The sequence below is a fragment of the Macrotis lagotis genome, chromosome 3 (assembly GCF_037893015.1).
Source record: "Macrotis lagotis isolate mMagLag1 chromosome 3, bilby.v1.9.chrom.fasta, whole genome shotgun sequence".
NCBI classification, from domain to species: Eukaryota; Metazoa; Chordata; class Mammalia; order Peramelemorphia; family Peramelidae; genus Macrotis; species Macrotis lagotis.
Window position 1 is genome coordinate 115,161,203 of NC_133660.1, and position 15,229 is coordinate 115,176,431.

The 15,229-nt window shown below is 39.7% G+C and overlaps 1 protein-coding gene across 3 annotated transcripts in view; it reads left to right on the forward strand.

Moving 5' to 3' along the window:
* Window positions 1-11,727: 11,727 nt before the first annotated feature.
* TMEM154 (transmembrane protein 154) overlaps window positions 11,728-15,229 on the forward strand; it is a 69,404-nt gene continuing 65,902 nt past the window's right edge. The window contains exon 1 of one of the 3 annotated variants that reach the window (XM_074229128.1): window positions 11,728-12,299. In XM_074229128.1, coding sequence (XP_074085229.1) covers window positions 12,236-12,299 — 64 coding nt within the window. In that variant the 5' untranslated portion in view covers window positions 11,728-12,235. Of the gene's footprint in view, window positions 12,300-13,959; window positions 14,334-15,229 lie in introns of those variants that run through there. The other 2 variants (XM_074229126.1, XM_074229127.1) reach the window with 2 other exon arrangements.

Consider the following 15,229-nt stretch of genomic DNA (forward strand, 5'->3'; position numbering starts at 1 on the left):
GAGCCCATTGAACATAGGGAGGGGAGTGAAGAGAGACTGAGAAGCTCTGTCCTCTGCCCCTAGAATAGGACACCGGGGTTCTGACCACATTCAGATCCTGATCACAGTCTAGGCCCCCCCCCATAGAACAGCAGGGCCTCCTCCACCTCAGCCCTGTGGCAGAGGGGGGCACTTATGGTCATTCATAGATCAGGAGGGAGGACAGAGCCTCACACACTGAGACCCTTGTGGGAGTGTCACAAAAGCTCAGGAAGCACCCCAAAAATAGGCTTAGGTGGGGAAAATGAGCAAGCAGAGAAACAAGAGGAACACCATTGAGAAATATTTTGCCTGTGAGCCCAAGAAGGATCAAAACACTCAGTCTGAAGATGAGGAAGCACAAGCTCCTGCATCTAAAGACTCCAAGAAAAAAACAGAAATTGGGCTCAGGCTATGACAGGACTCAAAAAAGACTTTGAAAACCAAATGAGGGAGTTAGAAGAAAAACTGGGAAAAGAAATGAGAGAGATGCCGGAAAAACATGAAAATGAAGTCAGCAGCCTAGTCAAGGAAATCCAAAAAAATGCTGAAGAAAATAGCATGCTAAAAACCAGCTTAGGTCAAATGGATAAAACAGTTCAAAAAGTTATTGAGTAGAAGAATGCCTTAAAAAGCAGAATTGACCAGATGGAAAAAGAGATAAGAAAGCTCTCTGAGGAAAACAAATCCTTCAGACAAAGAATAGAACTCAGGGAAACTGATGAATTTACGAGAAATCAGGACTCAATACTTCAAAACCAAAAGAATGAAAAAATTAGAAGAAAATCTAAAGGATCTCATTGAAAAAAACAACTGATATGGAAAACAGATTTAGGAAAGATAATTTAAAAATTATTGGAATACCTGAAAGTCATGATCAGGAAAAGAGCCTTGACATCATTTTCAAAGAATTACTACAGGAAAATTGCCCTGATATCCTAGAAGCAGAGGGCAAAATAGAAATGGAGAGAATCCATTGATCCCCTGAGAAAGAGATCCCAAAAAACCAACCCCTAGGAATATTATAGCCAAGTTCCAGAACTCCCAAGTCAAAGAGAAAATATTATAAGCAGCCAGAAGGACACAATTCAAATACCATGGAGCTGCAGTCAGAATCACACAGGACTTAGCAGCAACTACATTAAAAGCTCATAGGGCTTGGAATATATTATACCAGAAAGCAAAAGAGCTTAGAAGGCAACTGAGAATTAACTACCCAGCTAAATTAAGCATCCTCTTCTGGGAAAAAGATGGACTTTCAATGAACCAGGGAAATTTCAAATGTTCCTGTTGGAATGGCCAGAGCTGAACAGAAGGTTTGGTTTTCAAATATAGGACTCATGTGAAGCACAGAGATTGGAGGAGAAGGGGAAAATATGAGGGACTTAATGATGATGAACTGCATGTATTCCTGCATAGAAAAATGACACTGATAATACTCATATGAACCTTCTCAATTAACAGAGCAGGTAGAAGGAGATTCCATAGAAGAAGCACAGGAGAAAACTGAATTTGAAGAAAAAATATGGTGTAAAAATGGAGTCAATAGGAAAATGGGAAATATAATGGGAGAAAGAAAAAGGAGAGGGAGAATAGGCCAAGATATTTCATATAAGAAGATTTTTCTTTATTCCAATGAGCCATTGCAATGATATGGAAGGGGGGAAGGCAAGGGGGAATAAGGGAATCTTCGTTCTCGTCAGAGGTGGCTAGGAGAGGAAACAGCATATATACTCAATGGGGTATAGACATCTGGATTAAGAAGGATGGGGGGGACAGGGGGAAGGGGTGGGGATGTGAATGGAGGAGGAGAGGATGGACCATAGGGGGGAGAGTGGCCAGATATAACACATTTTATTTTTTACTTCTTGCAAGAGGCTGTGATTGGATGGCCTGTCCAGGACCATAGGGCCAGGTAGATGCTGGGCCTAAGGGGTGGTATGGGGGTTTGGGGCCTCTTGGCTCCAGGGCCAGGGATCTGTATGCTGTGCCACTCAGCTACCCTACAGCAGAATCAGAGTGAAAGGAGAGAGAAAATATAGTACATGGTAGTGGAGAAATACGAAAGGAGGTAGTTGCGATCAGCAATGGTAACAGTGGAAAAATATGGAAGTAAATTTTGTGATGGACTTATCATAAAGAATGTGATCCACCAATGACAGAGTTTGTGGTGTTAGAACACAGACTGAAGCACATTTTTTATTATTTTTATTTTTGGGGGGGTGCAGGGCAAATGGGGCTGGGTGGCCTGCCTTAGGCCACATAGCAGGGTGATCGTTGGGTGTCTGAGGCCAGATTTGGACCTGGGTGCTCCTGGCTCAAGGGCCAATGCTCTGTCCACCACCCAGCCACCCCTACTATTATTACTATTTTATTTTATTTGGGGTCTTTTTTTTTCCTTTTTTTTGGTTTTTGCAGGGCAGTGGGGTTGGGGTGGCTTATATGTCACACAGCTGGGTGATTGTTGGGTGTATGGGGCCGGATATGGGCTCGGGTGCTCTTGGCTCCAGGGCTGGTGCTACGTCCACTGTGCCACCTGGCCATACCTACAATTATTACTATTATTTTTTCAATTTTAATTTTAATTTTTTCTCTCCCCTTTACTTTATTGCTCAATCAAGTCTATATTTTTTGGGGGAGGGGGTATTTTGTTCACTGTTAAACAAGAATATTTTATTAGTGTATAAAAAGTTATTTGTACAAAATGAGAATAAATAAATATTAAATTTAAAAAACAAGCTAGAATATGCATGAAAGAAAGAGGTCTGGGAAGGTTTGGAGAGAGTCTGATATTGAAATGCTTTCAATATCAGACTGAGAAGGTTATATTTTATCCTATAGTCAAAAGAAAAGTCAGGGTGGTCCAGGTTTTGGAATAGGGTGGTGACATGGGTAAACTTGTATCTTAGCTGTATGATTGTCTTGGAAATTGTGCAAAGGATGATTCGTAGAGGAAAGGACATCTAGAATAACATATTCAATAACAGGTACTCAAATATTTATTGAATAAATATGTGACATAATCTTTGTAAGGTGGGTGAAAATAAAAATCCTATGGAACACCACTGATTCACATGTATATATATGCCTAATTCCTCATACAGAAAATGACTAATATATAAATACGTAAAGCAAACTTACATATACCATGTTCACTAGCCTATCTGCCACTGAGGGGAGGGGGGTAGAAAGGGAGGGTGGAAGAAAATTCTTTAGCTTACAAATATGTATATGGATGATTATTGAAAAACTTTTATAACATACACTTGGAAAAATAAAATAAAATATCAATAAAAAATAAAAGATATATATTTATAAAAAAAAGATTTTTGTAACCATATTCAGTAGGGAAATTGGTTTATAATTTTCTTTCTTTGTTTTGACTCTTCCTGGTTTAGCTATCAGTACCATATTGAGGTCATAGAAGGAATTAGACAGAGTTCTGTCTTCATTTATTTTTTCAAATTGTTTATATAGAATTGGAATAAATTTTTCTTTGAATGTTTGATAGAGGTCACTTGTGAATCCATCTGACCCTGGAGATTTTTTTTCTTAGGGAGTACATTGATAGCTTGTGGAATTTCTTTTTCTCAGATAGGGTTATTTAGGTATTTAATTTCTTCTTCATTTAACCTGTACAATTTATATTTTTGTAAATATCATCCATTTCACTTAGATTATCAAATTTATTGGCATAGAGTTGGGCAAAATAGTTCCAAATTATTATTTAATTTCCTCCTCATTCGTGGTGAGTTTACCTTTTTTTCATTTTTGATACTAATAATTTGGTTTTCTTCTTTCTTTTTTTAAATTAAATTAACCAAAAGTCTATTTTGTTGATTTTTTTATAAAGCCAACTCTTAGTTTTATTTATTAATTCAATGGTTTTCTTGCTTTCGATTTTATTAATTTCTCCTTTAATTTTTAGAATTTCTAATTTGGTATTTAATTGGGGGTTTTTAATTTTTTCTTTCACTAACTTTTTTAGTTGCATGCTCAGTTCATTGATTTCTTCTTTCTCTATTTTATTCATGTAAGCATTTAGAGAGATATAATATATCCCTAATGACTGCTTTGACTATATCCCATAAGTTTTGATATGTTGCTCAATACTGTCATCATCTTGGATGAAATCACTAATTCTTTCTATAATTTGATGTTGATCCACTCATTCTTTTTTTTAATTTTATTTATGTAAGGCAATGGGGTTAAGTGACTTGCCCAAGGTCACACAACTAGGCAATTAAGTGTCTGATGCTGAATTTGAACTCAGATCCTCCTGACTCCAGGGTCAGTGCTCTATCCACTGTACCACCTAACTGCCCCCACACTCACTCTTTAAATGAAGTTATTTAGTTTCCATTTAGTTTTAGGCTTATCTCTTCATGACCCACTATTGCAAGTGATTTTTGTTGCATCAGGGTCAGTAAAGAAGGCATTCAATATTTCTGCCTTTTTGCATTTGATTAGGTTTTCATGCCCTAGAACATAGCCTATTTTTTTGTGGGTGCTCAGTACTGCAGAAAAAAAGATATATTCCCTTCTATCCCCATTCAGTTTTTCTTCAAAGGTCTATCATGTCTAAGTTTTTCCCTTCTCAACTTCCTTCTTGTTTTATTTTATGGTTAGATTTATCTAATTCTGAGAAAGGGAGGTTGAGGTCTCCCACCAGGAAAGTTTTGCTATCCACATCTTCCCATAACTCATTCAGCTTCTCCTCTAAGAATTTGGATGCTATACCACTTGGTACATACATATTTGGTATTGAAATTGTCTCATTGTCTATGGTGCCTTTTAGGAGGATTTTGTTTTCTTCCTTATCTCTTTTAATTAGATCTATTTTTGCAGCTGCTTTGTCTGAGATAAGGATTATTACCCTTGCCTTTTTCACTTCAGCTGAAGCAAAATATATTCTGCTCTAGCCTTTTACCTTTACTTTTTAAGTATCTCTCTGCTTCAAATGAGTTTCTTGAAAGCAGTATATTGTAGGATTCTGGTTTTTAATTCATTCTGCTATCTGCTTTTATTTTATGGGAGAGTTAATCCCATTCACATTCAAAGTTATAATTACTAACTCTTTAGTGCCCTCCATGACATCATCCCTCCATTTGTATTTTTCCCCTTTTTCCCCTTATCCCTGTTCCCCAGTATTTTGCTTCTGAATACCACCTCCTTCAAAGTGTTTGCCCCTTCCATCCAACCCCTCCCCCTTTCTTTCCCTTTTCCTTTTGCCCCTTCTTCCTTCCCTTCCTTCTGTCAGTTCTTCTTTTCCTCCCCCCCTTTCCCCTCTTAATACTTGAAAGGTAAGATAAGTGTCTAAATTTAACTGAGTTGTGTGTTAATCCCTCTTTGAGTCAAATATGATGAGAATAAGATTCAGGCAGTTCTCACCTCCTCCTCTCTTCCCTTCCATTACAATAAGTCTTTTGCACCTCTTCAGGTAATATAATTTACCCCCAATCAATTTTCTCCTTCCTCCCATATTTTTATGCCCCCCCCTTTTCCCAATTTTTCCATTTGATTTTTAAACTCCTTTATGATCTCTTCTAAGAAGTCCTTTGGAGCTGGAGACGAATTCATTTTCTCCTCTGAAGTGTAGTCCTTTCTGAGTTAGGAGCCTTGATGTCAAGGTAACATTTAATGGGCCCTCCTTTGCACTGCCTTTCTTCATTTTGGGACCTTTCCCTAGGGTCTTGTGTTGGGGGAGGGACTAATTCACAGACCTTTAGTGTTGAGAGCCCTTGAGGCCTTGCCCACTTCAAGGGGTTACTCAGTGGGTCAGCCTGTAGGAAATGCCAAAAACTTTCTTTACATTGTCTGTGATGTTGATTAGTGGTCCACTCCATAGCCTGGGCGGGGGGAGGGGACAGGCAGGATCTAGGCTGTCCTCAAACAAAGTGGGCTGGGCTCTTGGGCTAGATAGCTATTCTACTTGATCTGCAGTCAGCATGCTGGGGGAGATCTGCTGCCCACACAGGGGAGGAGAGAGGAGGAGAGGGGCTGTTTTTTCTTGAGAAAGTTACCACATTCTTCCACAGGAATGAGGGGGAGAGTGGACTTAGCTGGGGAATTCCACTGAAAACACAGGGGATTGTGGCCTGGGTCTTCCAGACCAGTTGAGTTGATGAGATAGATGTTTGGGCACCTCACTGGAGTCCAACACGTACACAGCAAACACTTCTACTGCTCTTCTCAGGTTAGTCCTCTGGCCTCAACCTGACTGTCCCTGCACTGGGTCTCTGCTCTCTGTCCCCAGTTCACCCACACTCCCCTGAGACAGACCTTGTTGGTAAATGTTCTTCAACTTGGTTCTTCTCTGGGTTCTGTAGTTCCAAAATCTGTTAAGAGGCCTATTTCATATTAGTTCTGGGGGAAAGCCAGGAGAGCTTAAAACAGTGCCTGGCTTCTTTCCTCCATCTTGGCTGGAAGTCCAATTATATTGAAATTCAGAGAGATTTGATGCAGAGGGTGAACCAGCAGGCTATGACAATAGTCCAGATGTGAAATAATGAGGGCCTGCACCCGTGGGGTGACAAGGTCAAAGGAGACAAAGGGACTTAAATAAGAGATATAAAAACCAACAGGGGTTGGCAACAGACTGGTTGTGGGAGATGAGAAAGTGAGGAGCTAGAGACAGCATCTAGGTTACAAGCCTGGATGACTGGGAATATAGTAGTATTTTAAGAAGAAATGAGGGTTTGAGAGAAAAAAGATAATGAGTTTAATTTTGGACATGTTGAATCAAGGCATTTTTGTCATGCAATTTTGGAGTTCAAGGGAGAGGTTAGGGATGACTAAGTAGATTTGGGAATCATCAGCATAGAAGTAATAACTAAATCCATTGGAGCTGATGAGATCATGAAGAAAAAAAGTAAAAAAAGAGAGAGAAGAGAAGGTCTAGGACAGAATCTTATGGGATGCCTATAATTGTGACCTTACAAAGAGTCAACAAAGGAGACTAAGGAATGACCCAGATGGGCAAGAGGAAAGCTAGGATAGTGTTTAGATCTGGCCACCACCATTTAAGAAAGGCATTAATAAGAAGGTCAGACTCAACTTGCCTAAAATGAAATCATGAGATAGATCATAGCTCTACAGATGGAAGGTTCTCAAAGATGATTTAATCCAACATTCTCACTTTACAAATTATAAAATTGCTGGCTAAGCAGGGTGGGGCTAAAGAGAAAGGTCTAAATGTCTCCATCTTAAAAGGCAGCAAAACCATTTTAGCAGCTATCCCAGCAACTACTGCCCCTGGTCATCATGGATCAAAGGGTTGAGAGGACTCTGATGTAACCCTTTTGTCCTAGTCTCTGATGTGGTTTATCAACTCTATCCAGAAGATCCAAAGGATAACAACCAGGGAAGTGAAAGACTTTGAGTTTATGTCAAATGAGGGTAACTTAAAGGAACTAGGGAATTTATTCTGGAGAGGAAATCTCTGAAGGGGACAGGATAGCTATCTTCAAATATATGAAAGGTAATGAGGAAGAGCAATTGAAATAATTCTGATTGTTTTAAAATACTTGTATTAGAAAATGCCATCGAAAAAGAAAAAAGAAAATGCCATCCACATCCAGAAAAAGAACTGTGAAGTCTAAATGCAGATCAAAGCACACTACTACTTTTTTAAAAATTTGCTTTTTGTTTTTTCTTTCTCATGGTTTTCCTTTTTTGTCACATGTCACAGCATGACTAATATAGAAATATATTTAGCATGAGTTTACACGTATGATGTATATCAGATTGCTTGCTGTTTTGAGAGAAATGGAGAAAATTTTACAAAAATTAATGGTGAAAACTATCTCTACATGTAATTAGGGAAAAAAGTATATAAAAAAGAAACAAAGCAAAAATTCTGTTTGTCCCCTTAGGACTGGACCAGGAACAATGGGTGGAAGTTCCAAAGAGGCAGATTTAATTTCTTGATTGGCACAAGAACAATAACAATAACAACAAAGACAGCAAGAACAATAAACAAAAACATTTCTGGCAATTGGAGCTCTAAAAAAGTCAAATAGGCTGACTCAGTATATAGTGCTTGCCTCCTCTGCCTAGCAAGGTTTTTGCAGAGACTAGATGATTATTTGTTGCATATATTATAGTTAGGGTTCCTTTCCAGTGTGGGAGGAACTAGATGGCCACTGAGGTTCCAAACATTGTGATTCTAATCATTATCAAATTTCAGATTAGAATGACAAAAAAACTTTCAAGCAATCAGAAGGAATCCCTTTTTAAGAAATTAAGTATTTCCAAGATTTTTCTAAAACGACAATTAAACCAAGCAATCAACAAAAAAAAATTTTAAAATGACCAAAAAGTTCAACCATGAAAAATATATAACTAAAAAGTATGGACTGTAACCCAGAATCAATTTCTCAGCAAATGTAAACATTCTTATTTGAAAACAGAAGATAATAGGTTAAGGACTATAAGGGATCTTAAAAATCATCTGTAACATAAAAAATAACAACCTATGTTTACAGAAGAGGATATTAAACTCAGAGAGGTTAAGTGATTTGTTCTTGACTATGTGGTCAGTAAGTATAAATGTATCCCAAGACTTTGCTCTGGAACCCCTCCTTTCCCTTCTCTCTGTCTTTCTGTTTGTCTCTGTCTCTCTATCCCTGTCTCTGTCCCTCTGTCTGTCTCTCTGTCTCTGTCTCTGTCTCTGTCTCTCTGTCTCTCTTTCTGTCTCTCTCTGTCTCTCTCTGTCTCTGTCTGTCTGTCTCTCTGTCTGTCTCTCTCTCTCTCTCTCTCTCTCTCTCTCTCTGTCTCTGTCTCTCTCTCTCTCTCTCTGTTTCTGTCTCTGTCTCTCTCTCAGCTTCCATAAATTCAAGGGCACCTCCTTGAAGATATGATAAGTCCCAGATTTATATATCTAAGCCTAGTCTCTTGAATTTTAATCTTACATCAGACACTGTGGTAGATATAGCTATACCCAACTGTCCCATAGACATCTAAGACTTAACCAACCTAAAATGAGATCATGAGATCATAGTTCTACAGATGGAAGTTTGTCAAAGACCATTTAATCCAACACCCTCATTTTACAGATTAGGAAATTTCTGGCTAAGCAGGTGGAGCTAAGAAGAAATCTTAAACTTTTCCATACTAAAAGGCAGCAAAAGCCTTCTAGCAACTACTATATATCAGAACAACTTTTGCCCTTGGTTATCATGTGTCAGAGCATTGAGAGAACTCTGATATATTAACCTTTCTCTTCTAGTCTCTGATGTGATTTATCAACTTTCTGGAATATGCTTTTAGTTACTTGGACTAGATACTTACCCAATTACCTGGTTTCTCATTACTGATCTATTCTGCCACTGGTTGCCATTGCTTTGCCCTTATTGTTTAACCTTTTCTCCCATTGTTTAACAAAACAAAATTTAATCAGGAAAAGTATAGTAAAATTAAGCAACTGCATAAAGTTTAAGGTTGCCTCAGGAGGAGGAAAAGAAGTGGATAGCTCAATGTTTACATTCTTCCTCTCCATTTCACGTTTAGATTTTTGTCCTTTAAATGTAACTTTCATTTTTCAATTAAAAAGCATCATTTATTTTATCTTCCTCCCATCTCTATCTCCCATTGGAAAAAAAAAGAAAAAGAAAACCTTTTTTTAAATAAAATATGGATAATTAAAGCAAAGCAAATTCTAATGCTTTATGGTTGTTCATGCATTCAGCCATGTTGGATTCTTCAAGACTCTATGTATTTCTTTGCTCATTGTGTTTTCTTCCAAAGATATTGGAGTGATTTGTCAATTCAGATGAGGAACTGACACAAAAAGGGGTTAAGTGACTTAACCAGGGTGACACAGCTAGTAAGCTTCTGAGCCCAGATTTAACTGACTCCAGTCCCAATGATTCATCCACTGCATCACCTATCTGCTTTAAATTCCAATGAATATCTTCATAAATGTATTATTTATTCTGAGATTTTCACCACTCTGAATCCCTGACAATTGACTAGCTGGTCCTGGCACAGTAGCAGTAGCTTTTCAGCAGGAGGAAGAAGCAGCAAAGCCAGAGAATGGGGTCTTTTCTTTGTAGTGCATTATCTTGGGGATTGGCTATTATGTCTCCCACAATTCTCTACAAGGACCTTCCTACTTTGCACCCAATACTGGTGTGTGGGTTTTTTTATTTTTTTGCTTTTTGTTTTGCTTTGTTTTACAAAAAGAGTGAAGAGGAAATCACTCTCAGGTTTGCAACCTGGGTATTACCAGCTATTCCTCTTAGGGCAATCATGATCACCAGCATTTATTGTTAGTTTTTCTTCTTGAAGATAAAAACAACATCTTTAAAATTTCACTGCATGTCCTAAGCATTCCTCTTGTTGGGAGGGAGCCTGGGTAGGCAATTGTCCAACTATTCACCTTAGAGCTTGAAACCTGAAGATCAGAATGTCATTAATCCCCAAGGTTTTCTCATTCTTTGTGGCTTTGAAGGAGGCATTGACTTCCTCCCCTGAGCAGATCAGGATTGAATCTGAGACCAGGAGTTCATTTTGTGAAATTAATGGCTAGCAAAAGTGGAACAAACAGTCTAGAATAGAGCTTCACCTTAAGTCCAATCTCTCTGTGAATTTTAGTGCAGCTGAGAGATCACTGAGGTGCCATAATTTTTCAGTCAATAGTAGTAATTTTCTTCACTTTAAGATAAGCTTTAACCATACCAAGGAACTTCCAGTGCATGGGGTCAAAAGACAATGACTTTGCTGCATAGGATTTCCGAGCCGAGTCGTTTCATTTTTGTAGATTTCTAATTGATTTATTGTTGTTGTGTTGTGAAGCATTTGATACCAGTGGTCATCATGCAAACCACGTGGTTGGAATTGTTTGCCCGGTGTCCAACTGAGCTGATAATGGAGAAGCACAAGGAATACCAAATCCATCCTCTAACCCTCTGGGTAAGAAACTTCTCATGGTGGGGGAGGGTGGGGTGAAACTTGATTTTACCATTTGAAAAAATAGGATAACAATGCTCATCTATTTGGAAAAATCCAGAAGGATCATAATGTACTTGACCTTTTCCTTTGCATAAAAATTTCTCCATTGGGGAAATATAGAAAAGGACAGGAATAAGTGGATATTAAATACAGGATGGGGGTTGTTTGAGCAAGAGGTCCAGAGGCTTGTAAACCCTCTTCTTGGGGAGAGTTTGACAGAGAGAGAATTTGTCTTGGGTATCTTTTTTTCTATTTGTCCATTTATTTTTAATTTTTAAAATATTTTACAAATTGTCATATCATGCAAATGTATATTTTATCAGGGAATAGCACTGAATTTGACTACTGGGTCAAAACATTAGCATGCATGTTGTAAATCCATTAACAAACTCATCAGCCATGACTCACCAGCCTATTTCTTGAGGATGAATGTTGTGATATAAACAGTGACTAATGCAGCAGCAAGCTAAGAAAAAATGAATAGATGTGACTAGGAATGAAGCATAACAGACAAGGCTCTGGTTTACAGTTAGAAGAGTTCTAGGAAATGCTGTCACCCAGGAATCTAGAATGAATTTATTCATCACTTACTATTTGTTAGGCACAGTGTTAGGTGCTAGGATACAAAGAAAAGTTATTTGCACCGTGAGTAGTTTATACTCTTGGGGGTTGGGGAGGAACAAACATGTACATAAATGAATAGAAAATAAATGAGATGTAATTTCAAGTGGAGATTGGGGGGAGTGTGGAACACCACCAACTGGTTCCTTATAAAAGGTGAAACTTGAGCCGAACTTTGGAGAGAGCTAGAGGTTCCAAGTGGTAGGAAGGAAGGAGACTACCTCAGGTATGAGTGAAAATGCCTGCAAGAGGACGGAGGCTGGAGAAGAGGAAATCAGCCAGATCGACAGTTATAGTTGGAGGGGAGGGTGGAAAGGATTGAGATTGGTAAAGTATATGGGAATGCCAGTCGGTCTTTCTCTTCTTTCTCTATCTGCCTATCTCTCAATAATAAACATTTCTGAGCAAATGCATTGATAGATCTTAAAACTGAAGGTACTTTAGTAAAAAAGAAAGAAAGAAAACACTCTCCCTACATTTTCCCATCCCTTGCTCTACCTCCTGCTCCAAATTCCAATAGGTGCCTAGAAAAGAAAACTCCAGGCTCAAAAGCCATTGATAAAGGACTCTTTTTGAGTGGGCAGGGCAGAGTTGGTGAAAGGTTCTTTGAAACCTTTTGGGTTCTCCTAGCTTTGAAGAGAAGATGAACAGTGGCGACTCCACTAAGGGTGATGAAGAAAAAGACCCTGAACAACATGAGAAAAGCTGTAAGTTTCTATCATGTCCCTACCCTCCCCAGAATGTTACACTAGAAACTTTGGGGAAATTCCCCTTGGATGAGATCTGAAACTTTGTACCTTGATTAGCTGAGTTGCCTCCCTCCCCATGGGAGAGTCTTTTCAATGTATTGTCTGTTATATATTCTTCTATGTATACCTTTTTTGATTTCAGTTTTGCTTTTGAATTGGATAAATTGGTTTCTTTGATAATTACTATTTGTCTTCATTGTGGAACTGATTTTTGGTGGGAAAAGGTCAAGCTTAGATATGAAGTTTCCTCCTTCCCCCTAAACTAATGAAGTAATGATCAGAAAATCATATCCTTTAGATTGATATTTAAGGAAGTAGATTGCTACAATTCTATTTGTAGGGTAGTGGGGCCAGAGGCTGGCCCCAAATTATTTTGTTCAAGTCATTTTTTTAACTGTGTCTGACTCTTTGTCACCCCATTTAAGATTTTCTTGGCAGATATACTGGAGTGGTTTGACATTTCCTTCTTTAGTTCATTTTATAGATGAAATAACTGAGGCAAACAGGGATAAGTGACTTCTTAGGGTCACACAGCTAGTAAGTTTCTGAAGCCAAATTTTAACTATGGAAAATAAGTGTTCCTGACTTCAGGTCCAGCATTCTATTCACTTTGCCATCTAGCTTTGTTACTTTAATTCCCATTAAAGCTTCCTTTGAAGAAAAGTGGAGGGAGAAGAAACTAGAGATGGGTGGCTAGGTGGTGTAGTGGATAAAGCACTGGCCTTGGAGTCAGGATTACCTGGGTTCAAATCCGATCTCAGACACTTAATAATTACCTAGCTGTGTGGCCTTGGACAAGCCACTTAACCCCATTTGCCTTGCGAAAACCTAAAAGACAAAAACAAACAAACAAACAAAAAAAGAAACTAGAGATGTCCTATTCTGTTTCCCTTTGAGTCTCACATTGACATTCCCTTTCTGCATATGGGGCCAACCCTTGACACATAGATTAAATTGGGAGTTTACAACCCAGTTCCATTTGAATGTTGACAGGATTTGAGAAATATACTCTCAGTTATGATGGAAGAATGGAGAACTCTGCCTTTCTTCCCTCCTACCCACCATGGATTTTTGCAATATTGTTTTCTTCTCAGGAAAAAAAAAATGTCAGTGTAAGATCTATGTGGAGAGTTACTCAAGGGCCACCAACACATGTGAGTCTTATGAGATGATACAAACAGAAGTGGATAGAATTTTAGAATCCATCTAGACCAACCCCTTCATTTTATAGATGGAGAAATTGAGGCTGAGAGCTGTTAATTGGCTTGTCCAAGGTCATGAAGGCTGCTGCAGTGGATAGAGTGAAGGGTCTGGAGTCAGGAAGACTCCCTTTGTGAATTCAAATCTGGTCTCAGATACTTAATAACTGTGTGACTTGGAGCAAGTCATTTAACCCTGTTTGTCTCAGTTTCCTCACTTGCAAAGTGAGCTAGAGATGGATATGACAAACCACTTCGGTATCTTTGCCAAGGAAACCTAATGAATGAACAACAACACTTCACTGGAGGGAAGCAATGTTGCAAATATTTTTTAACATTGCTTTTGTTCCAGATGTGTGTTGCAAGCTATATCTTTGGTGATGGGGGGATTCAGGAATCCTGAGACACCAGTCCTCGGGAAGGTGGGCTTGGTTTAGGGTGCCTGGGACTAGCCTCTGTAACTCTGACACTAAACCCTAAGAAGGAGAGGAAAGGAGAACCTTTTTGGAGAGAACTTTGCCGCCTGAATCCCTGCTGCTTGAGTAGCAAGCTTCTCTTTTGCAATCCTTTGCTGGTCTGACAGGCTCCTACAGAATTACATCACTTCCTAAAAACCCTCAAACACATCTCCTTCAGAAAGTGAGCACTGACAAAAAAGCAGCAGGAAACAGGAAACGTTCAGGCTCCGGTGAGGTTGGAGCCCCACACAGCATCATGCCTGAGAAGGGCCAAGGTAACTTGAGGACGCCCGGCTTCCTCATCATCATCTCCCTGCTGCTTGGCAAACACTCGGGTAAGTGGCCTGCCGCCTTGGAGGGTGGCGGAGCCCCGAGGCGAGGCCGGGAAGCCGGCTGCCAAGGCTGCAGCTTGCTGCTGGGAGGCAGGCGGGCAACACCCGGCGAACCTGAGCCTTTCGAACCTGAGCCTCTGGGTGGACTTCGGAGGGAGCAGGAGAGGGAGGGCGCCCCCATTCTCCTGAGCTTCCCTCTGCGGTCACATCGGCTTCTCCTCTGCAGGAGCCACAATTTCCACTCTTCCAATGGCTGGAGCCCTATAATTTACCCCGACTTAATAGGCACATTAAGCAGTCTTGTAAATTCTGGGAAACTCGGGGACGGGAGCGGGGCAGCAGGCTGAAGCTGACAACAGGCCGACTGGGAGAAGTGAGCTTTGCAGGGGAAGGGGGCCGAGATCCCACAGGGGCGCAGACCTCCTTTGGAACAGGTTGGCTCGGAAGTGAACCCCAGGGAGGTGACTGGTGTGGGAAGAGGGCATGGGAGCCACGATATAGAGAAGGGGTTCATGGTGCCTTGTCTTAGGACTTGTCTTACAACTCCCCCTTAATAAATGTTTGCTGGATTTTTTAAAGTAGCAGGATTTATATTTTCATTGAGGATTTTCTACAAAAGTTACAACACAGATAAATTAGGGTAACATTTTCTCTCTCTCTCTCCACACACACACACACACACACACACACACACACACACACCCCTTTTGTCTCTGCCTCTCTCTCCCTCTCTTTTTAAAAATTTTATTTATTTAAGGCAATGTGGCTAAGTGACTTGCCCAAGGTCACAAAGCTAGGCAATTATTAAGTGTCTGAGGTCGGATTTAAACTCAGGTCCTCCTGACTTCAGGACTGGTGCTCTATCTACTGTGCCACCTGTTGCCCCCATGTCTCTCTGT